Source organism: Drosophila obscura, unplaced genomic scaffold (assembly GCF_018151105.1).
Source record: "Drosophila obscura isolate BZ-5 IFL unplaced genomic scaffold, ASM1815110v1 contig_29, whole genome shotgun sequence".
NCBI classification, from domain to species: Eukaryota; Metazoa; Arthropoda; class Insecta; order Diptera; family Drosophilidae; genus Drosophila; species Drosophila obscura.
This window is the reverse complement of record NW_024542816.1, coordinates 529,275-550,805: the sequence shown is the minus strand read 5'-3', so window position 1 is coordinate 550,805 and position 21,531 is coordinate 529,275. Positions and strand designations below refer to the sequence as shown.

The 21,531-nt window shown below is 45.6% G+C and overlaps 4 protein-coding genes across 5 annotated transcripts; all 4 read right to left on the bottom strand.

Moving 5' to 3' along the window:
* Window positions 1–650: 650 nt before the first annotated feature.
* Window positions 651–2,650, bottom strand: LOC111069364 (cytochrome b5). Its single transcript, XM_022359389.2, has 4 exons — window positions 2,464–2,650; window positions 2,311–2,399; window positions 2,160–2,228; window positions 651–1,142 (listed from the first exon to the last, which is right to left on the bottom strand). Exons 1-4 carry the CDS (start codon window positions 2,569–2,571, stop codon window positions 1,070–1,072), a joined length of 339 nt encoding a protein of 112 aa, XP_022215081.2. The 5' UTR covers window positions 2,572–2,650; the 3' UTR covers window positions 651–1,069.
* Window positions 2,651–3,253: 603 nt separating this feature from the next.
* LOC111069362 (polyubiquitin-B) lies at window positions 3,254–5,702 on the bottom strand. The gene is given in 5 exon segments (XM_041594512.1): window positions 3,254–3,768; window positions 3,851–4,608; window positions 4,658–4,755; window positions 4,758–5,114; window positions 5,567–5,702. Coding segments are annotated over 4 exon segments (1,584 nt in total). The 5' UTR covers window positions 5,110–5,114; window positions 5,567–5,702; the 3' UTR covers window positions 3,254–3,392.
* Window positions 5,703–6,424: 722 nt separating this feature from the next.
* On the bottom strand, window positions 6,425–9,726 carry LOC111069304 (DNA topoisomerase 3-beta). The gene is given in 6 exon segments (XM_022359301.2): window positions 6,425–6,875; window positions 6,936–7,329; window positions 7,401–8,451; window positions 8,526–8,742; window positions 8,745–9,272; window positions 9,347–9,726. Coding segments are annotated over 6 exon segments (2,625 nt in total). The 5' UTR covers window positions 9,438–9,726; the 3' UTR covers window positions 6,425–6,531.
* Window positions 9,727–13,460: 3,734 nt separating this feature from the next.
* On the bottom strand, window positions 13,461–19,048 carry LOC111069340 (probable G-protein coupled receptor Mth-like 1). Of its 2 annotated transcripts, none has more exons than XM_022359361.2 (2): window positions 16,793–19,048; window positions 13,461–13,860 (listed from the first exon to the last, which is right to left on the bottom strand). In XM_022359361.2, the coding sequence occupies exon 1, from the start codon at window positions 18,865–18,867 to the stop codon at window positions 16,795–16,797; it is 2,073 nt and encodes a 690-aa protein (XP_022215053.2). In that variant the 5' UTR covers window positions 18,868–19,048; the 3' UTR covers window positions 13,461–13,860; window positions 16,793–16,794. The 2 variants fall into 2 exon arrangements, with proteins under 2 accessions (XP_022215053.2, XP_022215054.2); XM_022359362.2 differs by lacking the exon at window positions 13,461–13,860 and adding an exon at window positions 16,421–16,649.
* Between the last annotated feature and the right edge of the window lie 2,483 nt (window positions 19,049–21,531).

The following is a 21,531-nucleotide window of genomic DNA, read 5'->3' as shown; positions in this document are numbered from 1 at the left end:
AAACAGAAAGCTGTCAGTCCGATGGTCCGTCTGAAGCAACATGCAAAGATTCTTTCCAAAGCAAAAGAGCACCAAGCAAGCAGATGCAGATCTGAAAACTATTCACAACTCTTCACTATTCCAGGACCAAATTAAGCCGTAAAAGACTAAAAGTATTTTATTTATTAAATATATTGAATTGCGGAAGACCCACAGCTGGAGAAACCTAAATATCAGCTAGCGTAAAAAATCGAATGATTCCAACAATTAAATCTCAATATTTAATCAGAAATAATTAATTTGAAATAATTAAAGGAAATAAACGAATAAAGTTGCCATCAACCAGATGCAGAGAAAACAATTTCTCGCACGCTTTCTCTCTCTCTCTCTCTCTCTCACAGCCCAGTCTTCCCCGTCCAGTAAGCAGTTTCTGGCGGAGAGAGTGAGTTATAACGGACGGATGGTATTTCGTTGGTGGGTAGAAAGAGATAGAAAGAGACAGATGCAGGTATGGGAACAGCCAGACAGAGTGCAAGAGTATATTGTACAAGTCTCAAATATCAGAAGTGTTTGCTCGTTTCCGACTCGGGAACAGCTGGGAGCAATGACGTGCTCCCACCTCTGCTTTAAAGCACAATCGAAGGAAGAGAAGAAGAAGAGTGTGTGTGTGCTTACCCTTTGTATACAGTAGATGGTTTATTGAATTAAACATTGAACAAATGTGTGTACTACAGATAGAACTTTGACTATAGATATAGATGGATAGATTGATAGATAGATTGGTAGGTGAGTACATGTATAGCGTTTTACATTCAGAGTCCCTGCTCTCTCGCTCTCTCCTATGGACTCTTACTTGGATTTCTCTCGGAGTTCTATTAATTCTAAGAAATTAATATCGTATATATACATACACGGGTACTTTGTGGGTTTTTTTTTTTGTAAAACGACACAACAAATAATGACATTATTGTACAACATCTAAAATGCGAGCATTAATATTCCAATTTGTTCCAGTCGTGGCGGAATGAAAGGAAGGAGCAGGAGAAATATCAGACAGTACCGATACCGATGGTTACTGCTTGGGTCCTCCTCATCGCTTGAACACATAGATAATCGAAAGGCCCAGAACAATAGCACCCAGGGCCAGTCCCACGTGAGCGCATCTGTTTGAAGCGGCAAATAGAAAATACGTTTTACAAAATTGGGGAAAGATCATTCTTAAATATGGTAAATATAGGTTAGGCTTTTGGGGAAGGGGGACTCTAAGCACTTGCAAGGTGGGTTAATGCAGGATGCAACATTGCTTGGGAGCATTACTGGAGCTGCCTTCACCAGTTTCTGTGGGCGTGGTACTAGTGTTGTGGTTGTGTTGGTGGGAAAAGAGAAACCAAGAAACAAAAGAAAAAGGCAAAAGATAACATCATAAACAATGCCGAATAACGATGCGAAATCTACCATGCAAAAGTTAATTCCAATTTTAATTTTAATTTTTGTGTTAGTCAATCAAGAGTATATGTACATGTGTACCTGCTATCAAGTGATTTTGGTGCTTTAATTTAGTGTTACGTAATTAATAAATGTACAAAACTTACAGGTCCCTATTCACTTTGGTCAAGTTTGCTAGCTTTTGTAGAACTTTACTTTGGAGCATGAGAATGACTTAAAGCTTGGGGAAAGAGCAAGCGATTTCATATCAAATGTGTGATAATTATGAAACCAAATACAGGTGCATTTCAGATCAATAAACATTTAAAATAACTGATAAATGATTATAATATACCAAGTAATAATTTCAGAAAGTTTGGCTAAGCTATAGTAACGTTTCTCTAGCGCCCTGTAGTATGTCTTATGTGGGAAGAAGGAGGGGTGTTAGTCAGGACATATTCATGCATGGAATATTCATGGCCAAAGATTCAGTTGCACAAGCATCAGCAATGAGAAAAAATTTAGAGGAAAGAAGGTACTGTCAGTAATTGCAATTTCATGCGTGGGACATTTCGTTGATGGATGCAAACATTCGGTTAACAGGGGAAATGCGTAACAGACTTATTGATTATTTGTGAAAGACATGCTATGCAAGAATAGCTAAGATGGGGGAAAGATTATTATATTTTTCTACACGTAATGAGATCGCAGGCGTTCTTTTATTTATCCTTGTTAAATTACAGCCGGCTGCTCACCTAACTGGGACTGTCGTCTTGACATCAGCAGCTGCCAAATCGCCAATGTAAAACTTCTTCATTATCTCCCTGAAAGCAAAAATAAGAACAGACGTAAATTAGTGGGAGACGCAAAGCGCTTGAAAGTTCTTCAAATTGAATGGCTGCAGACCTGGCCTCCAGGCTGTGGCCCACGTCGATGAACTCCTTGGTGCCATCACGACCAGCCACATCTATGAGGGAGTCCTCGCCACCGGGATGCTGTCAATTACATATGTAGAAAGAAATCAGCGTCAACCAGCAGCAACACAATCTCCGCTTTTACCTCGGTCCGAAACTTGGTGACGTCATAGACTTTATTTTCGATAACTATCCAGAGATCTTCTGCCTTGTTGTGCTGCTTGACTGTAGCCAATGAAATTTCTTTTGCCATGTTTTTCCACTTATTTCACTTGCGTTGCGAACCGAACCTGTTGACTTTTTCGTTTCGAATGGAAGGTCGAACAGCTGAGCCTGTCCAGGGCTGGAGATTGGTCCGATTGTCACTCGAGTCGACTCCGGCAGATGAATCGGCAGTTTTGGACTCAAGGCGATTGCAATCGAATGTCTTTATTTGAAAACAGCAGAAGTATAAGTCTAAGTAATAAATAGTCTATTTTGGATTTAAATATTGAGTCTGGAGAATAAAGCTTCAATGCGTTAAGGTGTTATGACATTAGAGTCTAATGACTAGACTTTGCCAACTGACTAGCTGGAAAATAGAGATGGCCTTATGGGAAATGCCTGCCGTCAGAGCGAGAGAAAGTATATGCGTCCAGCTTTCATTCCAGTTTTTCTGGGATTTAGTAGATTGATTTACTTTGCGGATATAATTTTGCTGGCTTGGTGTTCTGCTGGAAAACATAAAAGTCTAATGTCATAACCAAACCTTCAATTATTCAGCCCTCGACTGAAATTGCGCAAGTCGATAATCAATTGCAAGGCTGCAACGCCCACCGCCACCTCAAACAAAGTGGGCCGATGTCGACTCCAGACTGTAGAACTGTGGAAAAATTGTCCATGCCTACTTCCCAAACCCCCACCAATGCTACCCGCTAAAAAATAACATCAGAATCTTACTCTTGAACACACAGATTTAAAATGTTTTAATTTGGTGGATATTACTAATACAGAATACATTTTTTACTGTTGCAAAGCCAATAACATAAACTACAAGAATAAAAGATCATATTTTTGAGATTACGCTGAGAATATTTAAAGAGCGCCACCGCGAAGACGCAATACCAAATGCAAAGTCGACTCCTTCTGGATGTTGTAGTCGGACAAAGTACGTCCGTCCTCCAGCTGCTTGCCGGCAAAGATCAAACGCTGCTGATCTGGGGGAATGCCCTCCTTGTCCTGGATCTTAGCCTTGACATTCTCGATGGTGTCCGAGGGCTCGACCTCCAAGGTGATGGTCTTGCCAGTCAGGGTCTTCACGAAGATCTGCATGCCACCGCGCAGGCGGAGCACCAAATGCAAAGTCGACTCCTTCTGGATGTTGTAGTCGGACAAAGTACGTCCGTCCTCCAGCTGCTTGCCGGCAAAGATCAAACGCTGCTGATCTGGGGGATTGCCCCCCTTGTCCGACCTCACGTGATGGTCTCCAGCAGGGGGACCCCAGCACGGAGCACCAAAGCAGGACCCCGGGTGAGGGAGCGGGCTAGCCTTGCCTGATCTTAGCCTTGACATTCTCGATGGTGTCCGAGGGCTCGACCTCGAGGGTGATGGTCTTGCCAGTCAGGGTCTTCACGAAGATCTGCATGCCACCGCGCAGGCGGAGCACCAAATGCAAAGTCGACTCCTTCTGGATGTTGTAGTCGGACAAAGTACGTCCGTCCTCCAGCTGCTTGCCGGCAAAGATCAAACGCTGCTGATCTGGGGGAATGCCCTCCTTGTCCTGGATCTTAGCCTTGACATTCTCGATGGTGTCCGAGGGCTCGACCTCGAGGGTGATGGTCTTGCCAGTCAGGGTCTTCACGAAGATCTGCATGCCACCGCGCAGGCGGAGCACCAAATGCAAAGTCGACTCCTTCTGGATGTTGTAGTCGGACAAAGTACGTCCGTCCTCCAGCTGCTTGCCGGCAAAGATCAAACGCTGCTGATCTGGGGGAATGCCCTCCTTGTCCTGGATCTTAGCCTTGACATTCTCGATGGTGTCCGAGGGCTCGACCTCGAGGGTGATGGTCTTGCCAGTCAGGGTCTTCACGAAGATCTGCATGCCACCGCGCAGGCGGAGCACCAAATGCAAAGTCGACTCCTTCTGGATGTTGTAGTCGGACAAAGTACGTCCGTCCTCCAGCTGCTTGCCGGCGAAAATCAAACGCTGCTGATCTGGGGGAATGCCCTCCTTGTCCTGGATCTTAGCCTTGACATTCTCGATGGTGTCCGAGGGCTCGACCTCGAGGGTGTGGTCTTGCGGGGTACGGATCTGCAGCCCGGGGTGTCCCAGGGGGAGGGCGAAGGCCGGACGGGGTTGCCAGTAGGGTCTTCACGAAGACTGCATGCCACCGCGAGGCGGAGCACCAAATCAAGTCGACCCTCTGGATGTTGTAGTCGGACAAAGTACGTCCGTCCCCAGCTGCTTGCCGGCAAAATCAAACGCTGCTGACTGGGGAGCCCTCTGGACTAGCCTTCGATGGTGTCCGAGGCCGACCTCGAGGGTGATGGTCTTGCCAGTCAGGGTCTTCACGAAGATCTGCATGCCACCGCGCAGGCGGAGCACCAAATGCAAAGTCGACTCCTTCTGGATGTTGTAGTCGGACAAAGTACGTCCGTCCTCCAGCTGCTTGCCGGCGAAAATCAAACGCTGCTGATCTGGGGGAATGCCCTCCTTGTCCTGGATCTTAGCCTTGACATTCTCGATGGTGTCCGAGGGCTCGACCTCGAGGGTTATGGTCTTGCCAGTCAGGGTCTTCACGAAGATCTGCATGTTGGCTAAATGTGTGCAAGAAATAGAAAAAAGAAAATTGTAGCTGTATGTCTGTGTATAAATGCATAGATACATACATACGTATGCATGTATTTCTGTGCAATGGCGCAGTTAGTTTTTCTGCGTCGTGACCCAATTTACCGTTTACTCAACAAAATGTCGTCTGGTATACACACACAAACACCTTTCCCTTTTTTTTTTTACTTTTTCTCGATAATAAGTGATTTCACAATAATGTATAATTTCCAAGAATGACTAATCTAACTACAAAACAGACGCCCCCATAGGGCGTACATGCACACACAGTAATGAACAACAGGGGCATAAAACTTTATTTTTTTCTTTGCTGCACTTTTTATTCTGGCTGCGGGGCCATTTTGTTTTGCAGTTGAACAAAAGAACGAAAAGAAACCCAAAAAAAAATCGATTTTCTACTTTTTCATATTGCTTTACTTACCTAATTTACGTTTGCAGCACAATTTGTATGAATAAATAAATTTGCTTTATATTTCTTTTAATTAATAGTCTTGCACTTTTTGATACAATTACAAAAACTTGCTTGGGGTTTGCGTGCTCCTCAAAATTTTCACAGCGATTGAACCGTTTCTTGTCGAGTCAGTCGTATTTATACAGGGGAGCAAAAACGAACCTGAGTCGTGCTAGCTCGCTCACTCTCAGGTAATTTAGTCTTTTGCTTATGCGTTGTTTGGCTATTCCTGGACCTTTGGGTTGCATGAAAATATGATCGAAAAGTTTTTTTTTTTCTAGACCTTTGTGTGAGATGAAGAATAATTCAATTGTTTTGCTAAATTTGTCGTAATGGCCATTTCAAATTAAATGCGTTGTGCATCAACGCAGTCTAACTGTCTCGCTCACACCACTGTTGGTGTTTACCAACACTGCCCTAAGAATGACAGCTGGCTGATGCGCGTGCATCTGTGCTTGTGAAAATATGTATGTATATGTAGTTTTTATTTCTATATTTCCTTGTATTAGCTGATATGTACATCTGATGACGCGTCTTTGTTTGGCGAGTTAAATGACCTTTGTCTGTTTTGACGCCGCATGGGAGGATTTGTCTTCGCTTTGGTCAACAGCCTCAGAGATAATAACCACACATACAAATACATACATACATACATATCTCTATAAGCAGACGGCCATTTCCCCATAGCACACACTATAATCAATAATGCGCCTGTGTCTGTGTGTGACTAACTGCATCTGGAAAGTTCCAGGGTACCAAACCAGCTTCCAGGCTGATGAAACCCCATGCAACCCAATCGTAAGCTTAACTGTGCCTTGAATTGCCATTAATGTATACAAATTTCGCTTCTTTTATTCGGATTTCTTTTGTGGTAAATGCAATCTAGAGCCCCCCCTTCCGTTTCGATGCTCTGTTCCCACAGATGATCGATCCACTTAAACGAAATACGCCGCCAGTTGGGCCATCTTGTCCTTGGGTGGTCCACGGCCCCGTCCGCCGCGCCCACCACCCCCACCTCTGCCGCCAGCAGCCGCTTCCCCGCCAGCAGCAACAACCCCAGGTGCACCGGCGGCACCACCGCGCCCACCCTTGCCACCACGCGGCCCGCCGCTGCGCACGGGCCTGGAAGCCACAGCCCGATGCTTCTCCACCAGATGGGAGAAGTCGCTGGAACAGAAGACGCAGCCGATCTTCTCCTCGGTGCCATCCTTGAACTTTGACTTGTCCGATTTGTACACGACATTGACCTGCTGGGCGCCGCACTCCTGGCACTTGGCCTCTGCAAGAAAAGAGATAGATGTGAGGCTGGGCATAACGAGAGCTTGCCGTAGAGACCCACCTTCCACTGTGATCTTTGTGGCTCCCTTGAAGCAATTGATGATCACGTCGCAGCGATTGCAGCCCAACTTCCAGGTGGGGGCCAGGGTGCTGTCCAGTACAAGGATGCCAGTGGGGCATTCCACGCACCCTGAAATGCCCAGCGTGTTGAGGGAGTGGGGACAGGTGGCATGGGTGCAGGTGTTACACCCACCCAGAGATGGCATATCGCTAAACGGCGGATGGTTGTAGCAGTAGGGGCAAAAGGGGAACGACTTCCCCTTGACGCCCGTCGAGAAGGCCAGCAGCTCGAAGTCATCCAGCGGGCACTTGAACTCGCGATACACCTTCACATTGCCATTGGGCAGAGAGTAGGTCTCATCGCAGGTCGAGCAATGCAGGCGAGCGGGTTTCGTCTGATGGAAGGTAGAGACAGAGAAGTAGCAGGATTATATATTGTAGAGTCGACAGGCAGGACTGAACCCACCTGAATGTACTTCATGTAGCGACGACATTTGCCGCATCGTGAATGCGCCTTCCCCGACTCGGCCAGCGGCGAGAAGGACACCTCAAAGAGGGCATCCATGCTGGCAATATTCTTCACATAATACATAAACTTGAGCTTGAATATGGTGATTGCATGCCGCAGCACATCCTGAAAGTCGGCCGAACCCTTGGCAATCAGCGTCAGCATGCGTTCCACCTCCGAGCGCATAGTCGGCAGCACTAGCTCCGGATCGATCTTCGTATAGCCATGGACCAGCACAGTCCCCAGCGTTGTCGGTATCAGCTTGCGACCGTTCTCGATTTTCACATAATTGCGCTGGCAAATGTTATTAATGTGCACCGGTATGGAGGCATCCGTACCGATACCGTGCTGCTCCATGAGGGTGATCAGCTCTGCTTCGGTCAGATAGTCGGGCGGACCCGTTTGACTCTCGGCCAGTCGGACATCGTTGATGGCCACCTGGGTGCCCTGGACGAAGGGCGGCATCGGTTCGTCGCGTCCAAAGGCCAGCCAGGTCATCACCTTGGTGTAGCCCTGATCGAGCAGAACATTGGCGGTGCACGAAAACGTCTCGATGCCCACCTTTAGCTTGGCCGTTGTCGTGCGGTACTTCAGGTCCCGCGACAAGGTGCCCATGAAATGGCGACAGATGTACTCGTAGACACGCCAGGTGTCGCGATCAAAGTCGCTGCTGTTGGCCAGCTTCATGGGCGTGATCGGTGGATGGTCGCCGGCATCTTTGCCCTTGCGCGGCGCCTGGATGTCACCCAGAATCAAGCGGGCCTCATCCCCAAAGTCCCCGGATGGCTGCAGCACACGCAGCACTGCGGGCAAATCAAAGTTCTCCGGATACTGGTTGGTCTCCGTGCGTGGATAACTGACATATCCCTGGGTGTACAGACGCTCGGCTATTTGCATCGCCTGGAACGGACCAATGCCCAGGCCCGAGCTACAGATTCGCATTAGTTCGACGGTGTTGAGGGCTAGCGGTTTGCTCTTGAACGCCTCCTTACTGCTGACGCTCTCCACGCTGGGGTAGTGGGAAGAAAATAATGAAAGGATAGTGATATATATAGGGATAACGATAACTGATTGCTCTCTTACGTGGCCTCCTTGTGCTCCTTGACGCGATTCAGCAGCATGATGGCAATGTCCTTCTTGAAAACGCGTCCACGGCCCCACTCCAGCGTAAACTCCGGCTGGCCGGCGAGCATCTGCAAGTACCAAAAGCTCTCCGGCTTAAAGGTCTGTATATCGTCGTGCCGCTTCACACAAAAGCCCAAGGTGGGCGTCTGACAGGGGCCGTATGAGATGAGTGAGAGTCCAGGTCGCCGTAGCGATCCTGGAAGAACTTCGTTTGGAACCGGGTAAAGGCACAGCCGATGCGCAGATCCAGCTCCTGGCGGGCATCCACAGACTTGGCCTCGTTCTCGTTGGGATGGCCCAGCGTCTCCATGGCCCCCTTGATATCCTTGTCGGTGATGGCCGAGAAGTGAGCCCGATATGTAACCTGCTTGCTATACACGTTACTAATGACACCCTGGACAGCATCCATCACCTCAAAACAAATGTTCTCGCCCTCCTTGTCGCAATCGAGCCAGAGGACCAGATAGTCGCAGCCGCGTGCCTCGTGCGCCAGGAACGTGCGCATATGCTGCTTGGGGCTGGTCTCCTTCTTCTCGGTGGGACAACCGAAGAGCTCCACGGGGTCCACCTTGTCCCAGGAGTTGTATTTGCTAGTGAAATCCAATGACATCACATGGCCGCACACCGACGTCATGCGAAAATGGACGGCGCCCTCGTTGCGGAAGGTGCCGGTCCACTCGTGGGTGGAGCAGCCATTGCCAGTCCCTGGAAACACACACCAAAAACGTTATGAGCATTAGCCGGTCCGGGCGACATCCGGATAAATTTCGCTTACGAACCTCTTTTCACCGTACAGCGTCCGTTGGAGAGGATCGTGGCCAGGGAGGCGGCCAGCGAGGGCTTCTCCGCCACCATCAGCACATTCTTCATGGCCTAAATATAATTGATGACTTTTTCGTGAGCTGCGAAGATTCCTCTATTTCCCTCTCTGTCTCGCGCATGGGGTGAACCTGGTTGGGTAGCCGTTTGCCGGTTCGTTTCGCTTCGGACGTCGTTTGCGTCTTTCGTTCGCTTCGTTTGTGGGCCTCGATTGACCAAGAGCGGAGTTGAGCGCGGTTTCTTTAGGAACGCCCACGCATGAGATTTGTTTATGATCAATATCGCCGTTTAGCCAAATGTTTTCGCAAAAAAAAATAGTTTTTGACACGCTTAGAGATGTGCAATGATCGATAATACCTCTTTAACAGTACGATTGTGCGCCTAACAGCACGCTGCGTAACGTATAAGATTCAAATTTTAAAAACGTTAAATATTAATTATCTAATTGCACTCAATTGTTAATGTTCCCCACCTATATGAGATGTATAATCACTGCTAAGCTCGTATATGCAATGCTAACTGCAAGACTTAGTATTGAGGTTACCAATTTAATTGTATAACATGCAATATATTGCATATATATATAGGATTGGCAATCTCGTTAAACAAAACAAAGCAAAACAATACATTCGTAGAATCGAAATATATTTAAAAAAAGTTTTTTGATTTGCATTTTGATTTATCAATAGCATTTCAAAAAGCGATACATCGATTAATAATAGATTTTTCCACAGTGGCGCCATCTGTTCACTCTTTTCCAACTGTCTGGTCTGAGCTGTCAACGCTTATTAGGTAACGATCTGGCAGCGCTTCTTGGCGCGTTACTTTTGAATTTAAATCTGTTTGCCAATTGTTGCAATTTTTCGAATTCCATTGTCTTGCGTGAGGTGTTTCGTTATATATAGAGATGCAAAAACTTATTAAATGCCGGCGCATTTGAAATGCTCAACCGGTTTTTGCTCTTTTTTTCACACTGCCTTTAAAGGTTAATTACACCACAAACTGTAAATAAAAGCCACACCTGCGCACTGTGGAATTAAATGGGAAATCACCTGGGCACATTTGTACACGAATCAGTCCAAATATTATATCAGAATCAATTTTAGAGTAGCTTCCGCCGCTTCACCGAATGACCTAAGAGGCTCTAAGTTACGTTCAGACAGTATGGCCAAATGGACAAATGGAGAAGCAAAAAGTAAAGATCGCCATTAATTTCTGCATTATAATTCGCTTTGAGCTCCCACTGTGCCGGTGCGCTCATTTGCATACAAAAGAGTAAGAGTTGACAAACCGCTGGAGTAGGGCAATAGAAGACGTGGTCGGGTATGTCGGGTTGTGTGTGGCTGGCTTAGCCTCATTGTGGGAAAGGCTTAAGCGATCTGATGTGAGTAGTAGGCAGAGGGAAGAGCGCAGAGGAACTCGCGGTACACTCGATCCCTGGCGATCCGGACAATTGAAAGACGCTTTCGTGGTTAATTTAGTTCTGTTCGGTTTCATTGATATTTGCCAAAAAGCTTTATTGTACGATAAGTATAAATAGTTTAGTTGTTGTTTTTAGTCAATGACAATTGCAAACATCATTTGGATGTTAGCACATACATACATATGCAGATATGTACGTACATATGTATGTATATATAATGTATACGAGTATGTGTACATACGCGTATGTACTGTAATATATTTGCTTGATATATCTATCCCCCTATATAGCTGCACATGGATGCCAAGTTCTGGCGAGTTTTTCAGTTTCAGTTTCGGTTTCATTTAATTGCCATTTCAGACAATTTCGTTCCGCATGTTTATCTATAAAAATGTTCTCTCTGTGGGCCATAAATTAATAGAACAAAAGAGGGGTGGAGAAGGGAAGGGGAAGGGTAGGGAAGAGGCCAGTCGCACGCCTCCAAAAGCAAATAATTATTGATATATTCCTTATGAATGGCCATACATTATATGATAATTATCGTTGAAATACTCTTCCTTTTTTTCGCTCTCTGGGGGGAAAATTTTTTAAATAATTTTTGTGTGCAGACTTGTTTGCGTGTGTTTTAGTTAATAACATTTTATCGTTAAGACTTAGCATCGATCTAGATATTCATTCGTTGTTGGGTTACAGGTTACAGGGATTCGAGTAACATAGATATACATATGTGGAGATATATCAGGGCAGGGTATGCGATGCGTACAATATTAAAAAAAAAAATAATGATAATAATTATGTCAGGCTAGTCTTAGGCTAGTCAATAGGCTAGTATAGGATATGCTTATAGTAAATAGTCGTTAGTATCAAAAATATGGTCTAGATATAAAGTATTCGCTGCCTTTATCAGTCATTGGATATTATAATCATAATTTCAAGTTCGATTCGTTGTTTTGATCCAAAATACTTAAATACATTTAAAAGAAGACATATTTTCTCGTTTAGTAGGTATGTACAATTAAACATATAAACAATTGAATTTTAAAAGTATGTGTACAATATAGGGGTATGTATAGAGGGTATAGGGATGTGGATATGGATATATCCACGCTTATGTGGGGGGAAATTAACTTTTGGCCTGAACACTTTGGAAGTTCTATTACATAATACATGCGTGCCTACGCTATTCGATATTATAGTATGTATTCGATAATTACGCACGTTAGACGCGCCAACTAAATATTGTATGCACAAATTCAGAAATAAATTACAATTAATTAATGGAAAAAAAATGGATTAAATTAAATTAAAAACAAAAATAATAGAAAAAATAATAATTGTACTGCTTTTAGTTCTGTGTTTTCAGGGATTTAAAACATAAAAAAATACGTGCGGGAAGGGAGCTGAATACATTTTGAATTGGGCGCCTCAAAAGGATACGATAGCAGGCCGCCCAAAAAACCTAACGGAAAAATGCGATCGATTATAGAGTGTGTGCACGTGTGTGAGTGCGTGTGTGATGGATGGGCCGGGCCGGGCCGATCATTGTTTAATTAAACGCGCTTTCCTTTTTGGCATCTGCTGCGCCCACTTTTTTCTCTCCCATCTAACCTTGATTAATCAGTATCGTTGAACTTTTGATGATAAATTTGATTAAGCGTGCGTGCTGTGTCTTTGTACCGAAGAAAAAAAAACTGTTAAAGAAACAATCAGACATACACACATGCACCTATTTGTATGTCTGTGTGTTTGTTTATACTGCGCGAGTAAATAAATTCCCGTTTGTTTAGTTTACAAAAAACAAACGAACTCAAAGAAAAAAAAAATGTTTAATTTAAAACAGATTTTCTGCCACACAACACATATAGTGTCAGAATCCACTTGGAAGATTGTAAAAGAATGCAAGAATCAAACTATTGAGCAATGCCGAATAGCACACACACACACACACATACGTATCTAATACGACACACAGGTCTCTGACAGAGTGAGAGAGGGTGAGATGGACAGCAAGAGAGGAAGCGGGTACGTGTGACGCAGCACGTCTAAATCAAATGCCAGCAGCTTTTTTTTTGGTGTAATCTTCTCAATGGGAATCGAAATGGGAATCCAAATTCAAACCAGAGCCCAGCATCCAGAAACGACTAATTTAAATGTTAAACAATCTAAATGTGTGCATGTATCTTTATATGGGTGTGTGTGTGTGTGTTTGTTTGTTCTATCTGCTGGCGGCTGCTGGTTTTCTCACACTTGAGATTTTTGTTAGGCTAGAGAAGCCAAAGCAGAATATCACGAGAATACAACAAAAATGCCTCAACAATAAATTCCTTGTGGTTGTGCGCTGCATTCAGCAGCAGTGGCAGCGGCAGCTGTCCAAGTTCTATTGGAAAATCTCTCTCCCTGGAACGAGTAGAAGGAGAAGAAAACCCCAATCATTAACAATAGCACTGCTTTGTCTATTGTGCATTCCTGTTTGCGGTATTTGAACATACATACATACATATGTATGTTTGGATGTATGTACATATACTCAACTGCGTTTTGCAACACTTACCCAGGTCTGGGCTCAATTCAATTAAAACGTGTTAATCTGACCCTGTCCTGCCCTGCTATCCCCCATCTAACCTACCGTTATGTTGTGCTCAAGTTACATACATACATATATGTATATGAATAAAATACTCTCTCACATTTCTATTGTGTTTAGCTCAAATTGAAGATTGAAGTTGAATACGAATACTGAATTACTGCCGGCCATTGTCCGCTGCCGCTGGCCGCTTCTGCTTCCCTTTGTTGGCTGATTTCAAAATCACGCGCAAGACGGTCACACACATACACTCACTTTTACACACACTCTCAAACACATAGACAATTAGCTGGGCCGGTCAATGCGCGTGCTTGAATGTTGGTTACGCTGTTGCTGCTGCTGCTGTTGCTGCTATTGCGCAAGTGTGCCTCGGATACTCCAGTCCCCCAGCTCCATTGCCATTATTTTCGTGTGGAGGGATGGGGTGGGGGGGCTTACTTTTGCATTGTCGCCTCGTCTGCAGTTGACTGCAAGAGAAATATGAAAGAAAGAAAAAAGGGCAAATATAAATACAAATCCAATTACAAGTATGTATGTGTGTCTATATGTGCACATATACAATAATGCGTCGTCTGTCTCCTTCTCACTCTGCCGGAATCAGATGACGGCGACCGCCACCGCGACGTTGGAGCCGCAAATTAAAAAAAAATAATGCCTTTGCGTAAAATTTAAATGGGCCACATTGCAATTATAACTTGAAAAAAAAACTGCAGAACGTTCAAATTAAAAATTGCCGCTAAACATAATTAATGGGAGGCATGTACATATGTATATATATGTACATACATACATATGTGCGTATGCACTTTTATGCAATTTTTTGATAATTTGTAGAAATTGAAACAGGAAAGAATTCATTAGGCACACACACACACAAACACACACACACAGCACTTCTGTGTGTGTCAAACGATGCGCTGCCCCCACACCCTGTTATTCAGCTGCATGCTATTGCTTTCTCTTTTCCCTGCGCATCCTGCCGCCCTAGCAAACTCTGTTGGAAGCGATTCAGCAATTCCAATGTGGACCACGAGGGCCGTGGCTGGGCCGGGGCTGGAATGAGCGTGACGGGGACACGTTGCCCGGGGATTATGCAAAAGAAAAGAAATTGCATAGCAGCTGCAATTTCCACACGCACGCACAATACACATGCACATACACATGCCTGCGTGCAAGGGTAAGCGCAGTATACAGTTTGAGAGCCACTTTGGTCTGGGCGTCAGGTCACAGCATCAGCAGAGCAGCGTGAGCCACCGTTTTGAGGGACTTTTGTCCGAATTATTCGATTGCATAATCCCCTCTAAATGGGCCCATGGGCCCAAAAACCCAACGTCCGTCTGTTTTGTTTGTTTTGTTTTCTCTTTCGACCGGGGCAAAACCTCAGCGCGATACGGACACACTGTCATCGACGGACGGCATTGGCATCTGTTTCTTAAAGCCAGATCACAAAAAAGTGACGTGAGACGAGAAAAACAACAAAAATAAGAGGCAACACACATTATGAGAACGCATAAAGGGTATAAAGACTTTCCCATACCCTCTCGGTTGAAATTTATACTCTCCAGAAAGAAGGGCTTAGCCCTAAGGCTTATGTTCGATATATTCATCAGATTCTTATTTAATTTGATTGATATATGTATGCATATTTTCCATTACAAGCTGTGGGTGTTGGAAAATATCGTTCTGGCGCAAAAAGTGCCGCAGCTCTTTGACTGATGCCACTGTGGTGACGGTTACCAACACTAATTTAGAAATTTGTCTCATGCTGTCTCTGTCTTTCGGGCTAGAAAGGTCATGAAGTGTAGTGGAAATCCAGACCATTATAGTCTTTCCCAAATTATAGTTTCCCTAGCTCCTTGAAAATATTTCCCCCAATTGTGGTTTCGCTGGCTTTTAACATGTGTTTTTTTTTTATTTATCCGCAAAATGTCTGTGTTGTTGCTATGGCTCTTACATAGTCCCTGCTGGCAATATGTTCTTTCTCAAGTATTTTTTATAGTCTCTGCAAAACGTGTTGTTTTTCTGGTTGGTTTTTTATGATAGTACTACCCGACTATCTGCAAAAGGTAATTTCTCCAGAATTTATAGTATCTTGGAAACATGTGGTTCCTGTAGTGCGTTCTAGCAGTCTCCAGCCAAATATGGTTGCTTCAGCTCTTTTTTGAGTATCTTCCAAATGTGGATCTGAACGAACCCAAAAATACCCTTACCTCTTAATACTGGGATGGAATGGGATGGAATGGAATGGATGGCGTTTACTTTGGCTCATTTGCGATGTGTCAAGACCACTTGAGGCGGCGGCCGAAGCGTTGCTTATCACGTGTTCGTCGCCCGCCGTCGCTGCTGTCGCTGCCGTCGCCGCCGGTGAGTCCAATTTAAACTCAATTTTCAATTTTCCCTTTCCTCCAGATGCAGATACACACTGGGCACTATCTCAATGTGCCCTGTGCCTGTGGCTATGTGTGTGTCAAGGGTTGCGCGTTGATTATTTTATTATTTTATGGCCATGTGGAAATCTACAGGAAACTGGGAACCTGAACTAAAAACTCTGACCCAATCGCTGTTTGCCTGTTCGTCTTTTCAACATTTCCACCGAACAAAACGTGGCTACATTTTCATTTTATGTCCATTTCTCAAGTGCACAAAAACGACGCTAAATCGTAAACTTGGCGCATGGTTGTAAAGCAGCCAGTCAAGAGTGCAGGGAATGTAGGGAATGCAGGGAAATGGCAGGCCAAGGAGAACCCTGGCGCAATAGTAGGTTTCCCAAAAGGAATAATAAAACCCAAAACAAAAACAAATACAAAAAGAATGAATGACAAAGAAAACGTGTTGGACTTTTTCTCTGGCAGGCGCCGCTCTCTGCAGTCTGCCGTGCTGTGCTGCATGCTGAGAGAATATATCTGGGTAAATCGTATGCGAATCTCATCCAGGAATTGCAGGGCGATCGTGGCACATGTGATGCCCGATGGAGGGAGGGCATAATCGGTGAATAATCGTGTAGGCGGTATGTATATTATTCTAATAAAGTAGAAGCCTGATTGGCTCCTATTTAATTCAGTTAATTGATTGTGCAGCATGGTTGGATTATCTTCCATAAGGATCGGGATTAGCAATGGTGGGGAATGCAGGGATTGGTATTTCAAAGGATCCAAAACCGATGCCACTATAGCATGGCTCTTCCCTCTTTTGATGTAAAGTTTAAGCGGATTATCCATTTAAGTTGTTCAAACTCACATTTTGAGTCAATAGGAAGCTGGAGAGAATGGAGAAAATCCCATCAGCATGTACTCGCATATGTACATAGCCTGAATGTACCTCTGTTTGCACCTCCGAAAATCTCCCCCTATTTTTGTTGTTGTTTGTTTTTATCTGTCGCTTATCGGTCGCTGCACTTACCTTTAGCAAACGGTTTCCATCTTTGCAGTGGGCGGAGGTGTTGCCGCTGTCGTCGTCGTCGTTGGTGGGGTTGTGGTGGCATCAGGCACTGTTGGGGACACACTGCTGGGCGCCGAGCTCTGCATTGTGGTGTTTTGCGTGAACTCTGTACCACAGCCGGCCATCGAGGGCAGACCCTGGGAGCTGCTCGAGTGCTGGACTCCATTGGTGGTGTTGGTGATGTCGTGCCGGAGCCGTGGACAGCAGATGCGCCTGCAGGCGGTCCACACCTGCGGCTGGCATCCGACCACAATGAATATGAAGACACCCTGTAGGGCATTGATCAGATCGGTGACGAACCAGGCGCCATGGGGCCCGCCCACCAGCCACGACATGATGTCCGCTATCCATGTGACGCCCATCACGACGACCAGCTTGAGGCAGACCTTGCCGAGGGCCGACTTTTCCGTGGACGACTTGACATCGTCCCGCTTCCACAGGCCGCACGTCAGCTGGTGGGTGGTGGAGATGAACAGGGCAATATTGGCGCAGAGCAGCAGCCCAATGGGGCCGTAAAAGTAGGCAAAAATGGACACCGATCGATTGTCGAACCAGCAGTAGAGCTGCCCGAAGCCCGGCCGCAGCAGCGTCGTCTCCGGCAGCTGGTCCACACAGGCGGCTATCGTTGAGATCAGCAGAGGCACGCCCCAGGCGTACACGGAATAGAGGAGCAGTCGCAGCGCCTCCTGATTCCGTTCGAGGGAGCTCGGTCGAAAGTCGCGGAACGTCCACCAGATATTGAAGCACATCGTGTTCAGCCAGAAGAAGGCCGACAGGAAGAAGAACTGCATGCCAACGGCCAGCAGCAGACAGGCCACGGAGCCCGGCATCAGCGAGGTGTTTAGCTCCTCGATGGCCAGCAGCACCTTGCCCACCAGCAGGCAGAAGACGTAGCAGATCTGGCAGCGCCAGTGCAGGGCATGATGGACGGCGGGTAGCAGAAAGCCGGCCACCAGTGTGGCCGCCAGGAACACCACCGAGATCAGAATGCCGCCGGTGAGTACGGCCTTCTGCAGCCGCATACCCGAGCTCTGGCCATCCTCGTCCAGTCCGCTGGAGTCCCCATCCGGACCGTCGCCGTGCGTGGCGTGCGAGAAGTGATGCGAACAGGCAATGATCTTCACCTCTCCCTCGCGTTGCGTGTGCTCCAGGCAGTACTGGCTGGCACTGAGATTGGTGTGATGCGACAGCCGGATCTCGCCCGAGGAGCGATTAAGCTGGGCATCGCGCCAGTCGCCGGCAATGGCATAGCCGACATTCGGATGTGCATTTGCATTTGCAGTGGTGCCCACGCACTCGGGCAGGCCGTAGCTGGTCTGATAGCTGCCCTCAGGTAGTTTCGGGCCCAGCCGTAGCTGACCGTCGGTGGGGGGGCTGGGCTGCAGGTTGCAGGTCTTGAGGCTGGTGTCGTAGCTGCCCCACTTGCCGCAGCATTTGCGCATGCGCAGCGTGGCAGGCGGCGTCACCAGGGACGCGGTTGCCGCTTCGGTTCCCGGTGCGGGTGCATTCTCTCGATTCCCTGCTGTGGCTGCTGCGGGCCTCCAGGCCTCCAGGCAGACCAGCGCCACATCCCGATCGACGCAATAGTTTCGGGGCTCCACCAGAATCAGGCGTTCGCGCACCGACAGCGTGCCATTGGGGAAAATGAAGACATTGCCCAGCCTACTGCTGAACAGCTCCAGCTGCTGCTCTTGGCAGACGGGTCGCACGTGGGCGGTGAACTTCATGAAGCGCGGACTGGATCCAATGGGCTCAAAGAAGCGCTGCTGCTGTATTAGGTACACCATGGGCACCCACAGCTCCGAGTTGCCCGCTATGCAGGAGCGGGTGGTGCCATTGAGGTACTCGCCCAAATGGCAGCATTTGTTGAGCTTCACCCGTGGCGGCGGTCGTGCCGGTCCAGGTGCGGTTGTGGAGGAGGGAGCAGTGGGGTCGCTGCTGCTGCTGGTCTCTTTGTGGGGCAACTGCTGGCCAAGCAGGGCTCCGATGAGCATTAATGTGATTAGCAACTGTCTGCCTAAGTCTTTGATGGCCATGATGAGGCGATGACGATGTGTTTGTGGATTGTCGGGTTGGTTGGGGGATGGGGGTCAGTGTCAGGTGTCTCGGTTAACTTGTCTTACTGGCTGGCACACACATCCACATCTAGTTCTTCGTCTGCCACTTGTCCTCCTTTTAGCCACTTGCGACGTTCTCTGGCAGCGCCACTCACAGATCACAGATCACAGATTGTTAAAGAAGCCTCGTCCATTGCGGAATAAACGCACACAATAATTTATATCATCTTTTCGCATGGCTTCTGCGGGGGCGCAGCGCAGTGGATCCACAGATCGGACCAGATATTCGGATTCAAGTACGCGACGGCACACACACACTCATCTCATTTATTCGTCGTCTCCGTTTCGCTTCGTCAAAGAACAATTTTCACTTTTCTTCTCCTTTTCTGCCTGTTTCTTTGATTTTTCTTTTGGCCCAACGTAAACAAAATGAAATTTCACTTCTGCAATGTAAATATCACGCTAGCTGAACAACAACAAAAATACGAGTCAAGTCAGGCAAACGATGTGCTGCTTTTAGCTGGGTTGCTAGTGGTTTGCTTTGCCTGGTCGCGTTCAAGATAAAAAATAACAAAAATTCAGAATAAGTAAATAAATTGCTTCGTGTGACCGCGCACTTATCCATAAAATATACCGCATGACGCTCAGAAATATACCGAAACATATTTTCCCCATTTTTAAAATATACCATAAATATACCGAAGAATACGGGCCCACCCAATCAATCAAACCCAATCATTAATCAATGATCCATTTCCCCGATTTTGATGTTCGGATTAGTATTAACTAATTACTGGAGCCCTCAGCACTGATCATATAATTTCATACGATGAATTGATTAATTTCCTAAAAGATTTGGTTATTTTCAGTACTCATTCCCAGTTGATTATTCATAAAATACTTGTTTAAACAAATTGTCTTTTGATGGCAAAGCATCAGCTTTTACATAGTAACTACACGCTAACTACACATTTTGTATGGCAGCCATGGAAGCGGCGTGTGAAAAACTGCCGTTATTTTCAAAAAATGCCTTAAATCCACCGGCGACTTATTTCCCCAATTTTGATATTCGATTACAAGTGTTTATTGCTTATAAAATAAGGTTTAATCAAATTAGCTCAACCAAAATATATATATATTTTTTTTTAGATTAAAAACGGTAACTACACATTTGCTACATATCAACGACTTTTTTGTCACCCGGAGCGACAGCCAGCAGTTACTCATGGCGGGAAATTCAAAGAAACTTTTTTGAACGTTGTGAAAATAATTATGTAACTCCTATGCTCCCATTGGCACGAGACCTATTCCGCGACAGACGCACTTGCTGCAATGGACACGGTGTGGCCACGGCAGTAAGCAACAACCGAAGGCCCCAAATTCAAGTCGGAGCCGAAGAACCCTCAAGCAAAAAACCAGCAATGCTTTTCAGTTAAAGATTTATTTATTAACCACCAACACCCATCAACTTTATGTATATTTTTTTGTACAACTTTGGTTAAATTGTGTTTAAATTGTATTGTAACGGGCATGCTTATGCAGTTAGCTCGTTTCACAAAAATTAGCAAACGTAAATAGCACACAAAAATGAAATTGCATTCGAGAATTCATCTAATTGTATTATCTGTATATAGTATGTATTTATGTATGTACGTTCATAATGCATAGCCTGTGTGTGTGTGTGTGTGTGTTTCTGTGTGTCTGTGTGTGTTTTAACATCTATGCATATTGTATTTGCTATTTCTTTTCCGCCAGTTTGTTTGTTTGTTTTTTTTTTTCTTTCTTGCTCTAAAGAACAATTTCTATATTAACATTTAGTAGCGCAGATATTATTCGTTTTTCTCGGGGATCAATCGCATTGCTTATCAACGAAAGGAGTGTGGTGATCGATACAGCTAAACTGTCTATGTACGAGCACTCGTTTATCGTGCTTACATCGTGTTTACATCGTGCTGATTGGGAGAATAGAACTGAAATTTGTGTGCAGAGAGTACTGTGAATGGTCGTGGGTGTTGCGGAGGGAGGGACGAATTGTCGGCTGACGCTTACAACTAAGTAAATTGAAAATAATTGCCCTAGTAGAGGGAGCTTCGTGTTGCGTTGCCTTCGTATCGGCCCCATCATCAAGCCCGGAAATGACAATTGACAAACAATAGACAGACAGACAGAGAGATAGACGGGATGAACCGAACCGAACACAAATCAATCGAAATCATATTGCGTCCTAGCATTACATACTCGTATTCGTACTCTTATTATCCGATCATCCGAGTATCCGAGTATCCGAGTGCGGTGGTGAGTGGTGTTGGGAATCGGTTTCTAGACTCGATTGCTCGCTTGATTGATAATCGGTAATCATAATCATAATCAGAATAGTTCTAATAATGGTAATCATAACAGTAATAGTGTAATATATAGTTCATAGTATATAATCATAAGTTCATACGCAGCATTGTTAATATAAGTTAATATAATTTCTTTGCTCTTTGTTCAACTACTTCTACAACTCAACATCCATCCTCTTTCTCCTTAAAGTTCTCATTCGGATCTCGTTAAAATATTGATCTAACATTATGTAGTCACAATAATATTTATATGGGCGGGGGGTGTTCTTCGTTCTTCCATTCTCCGCTCTAACCGTTT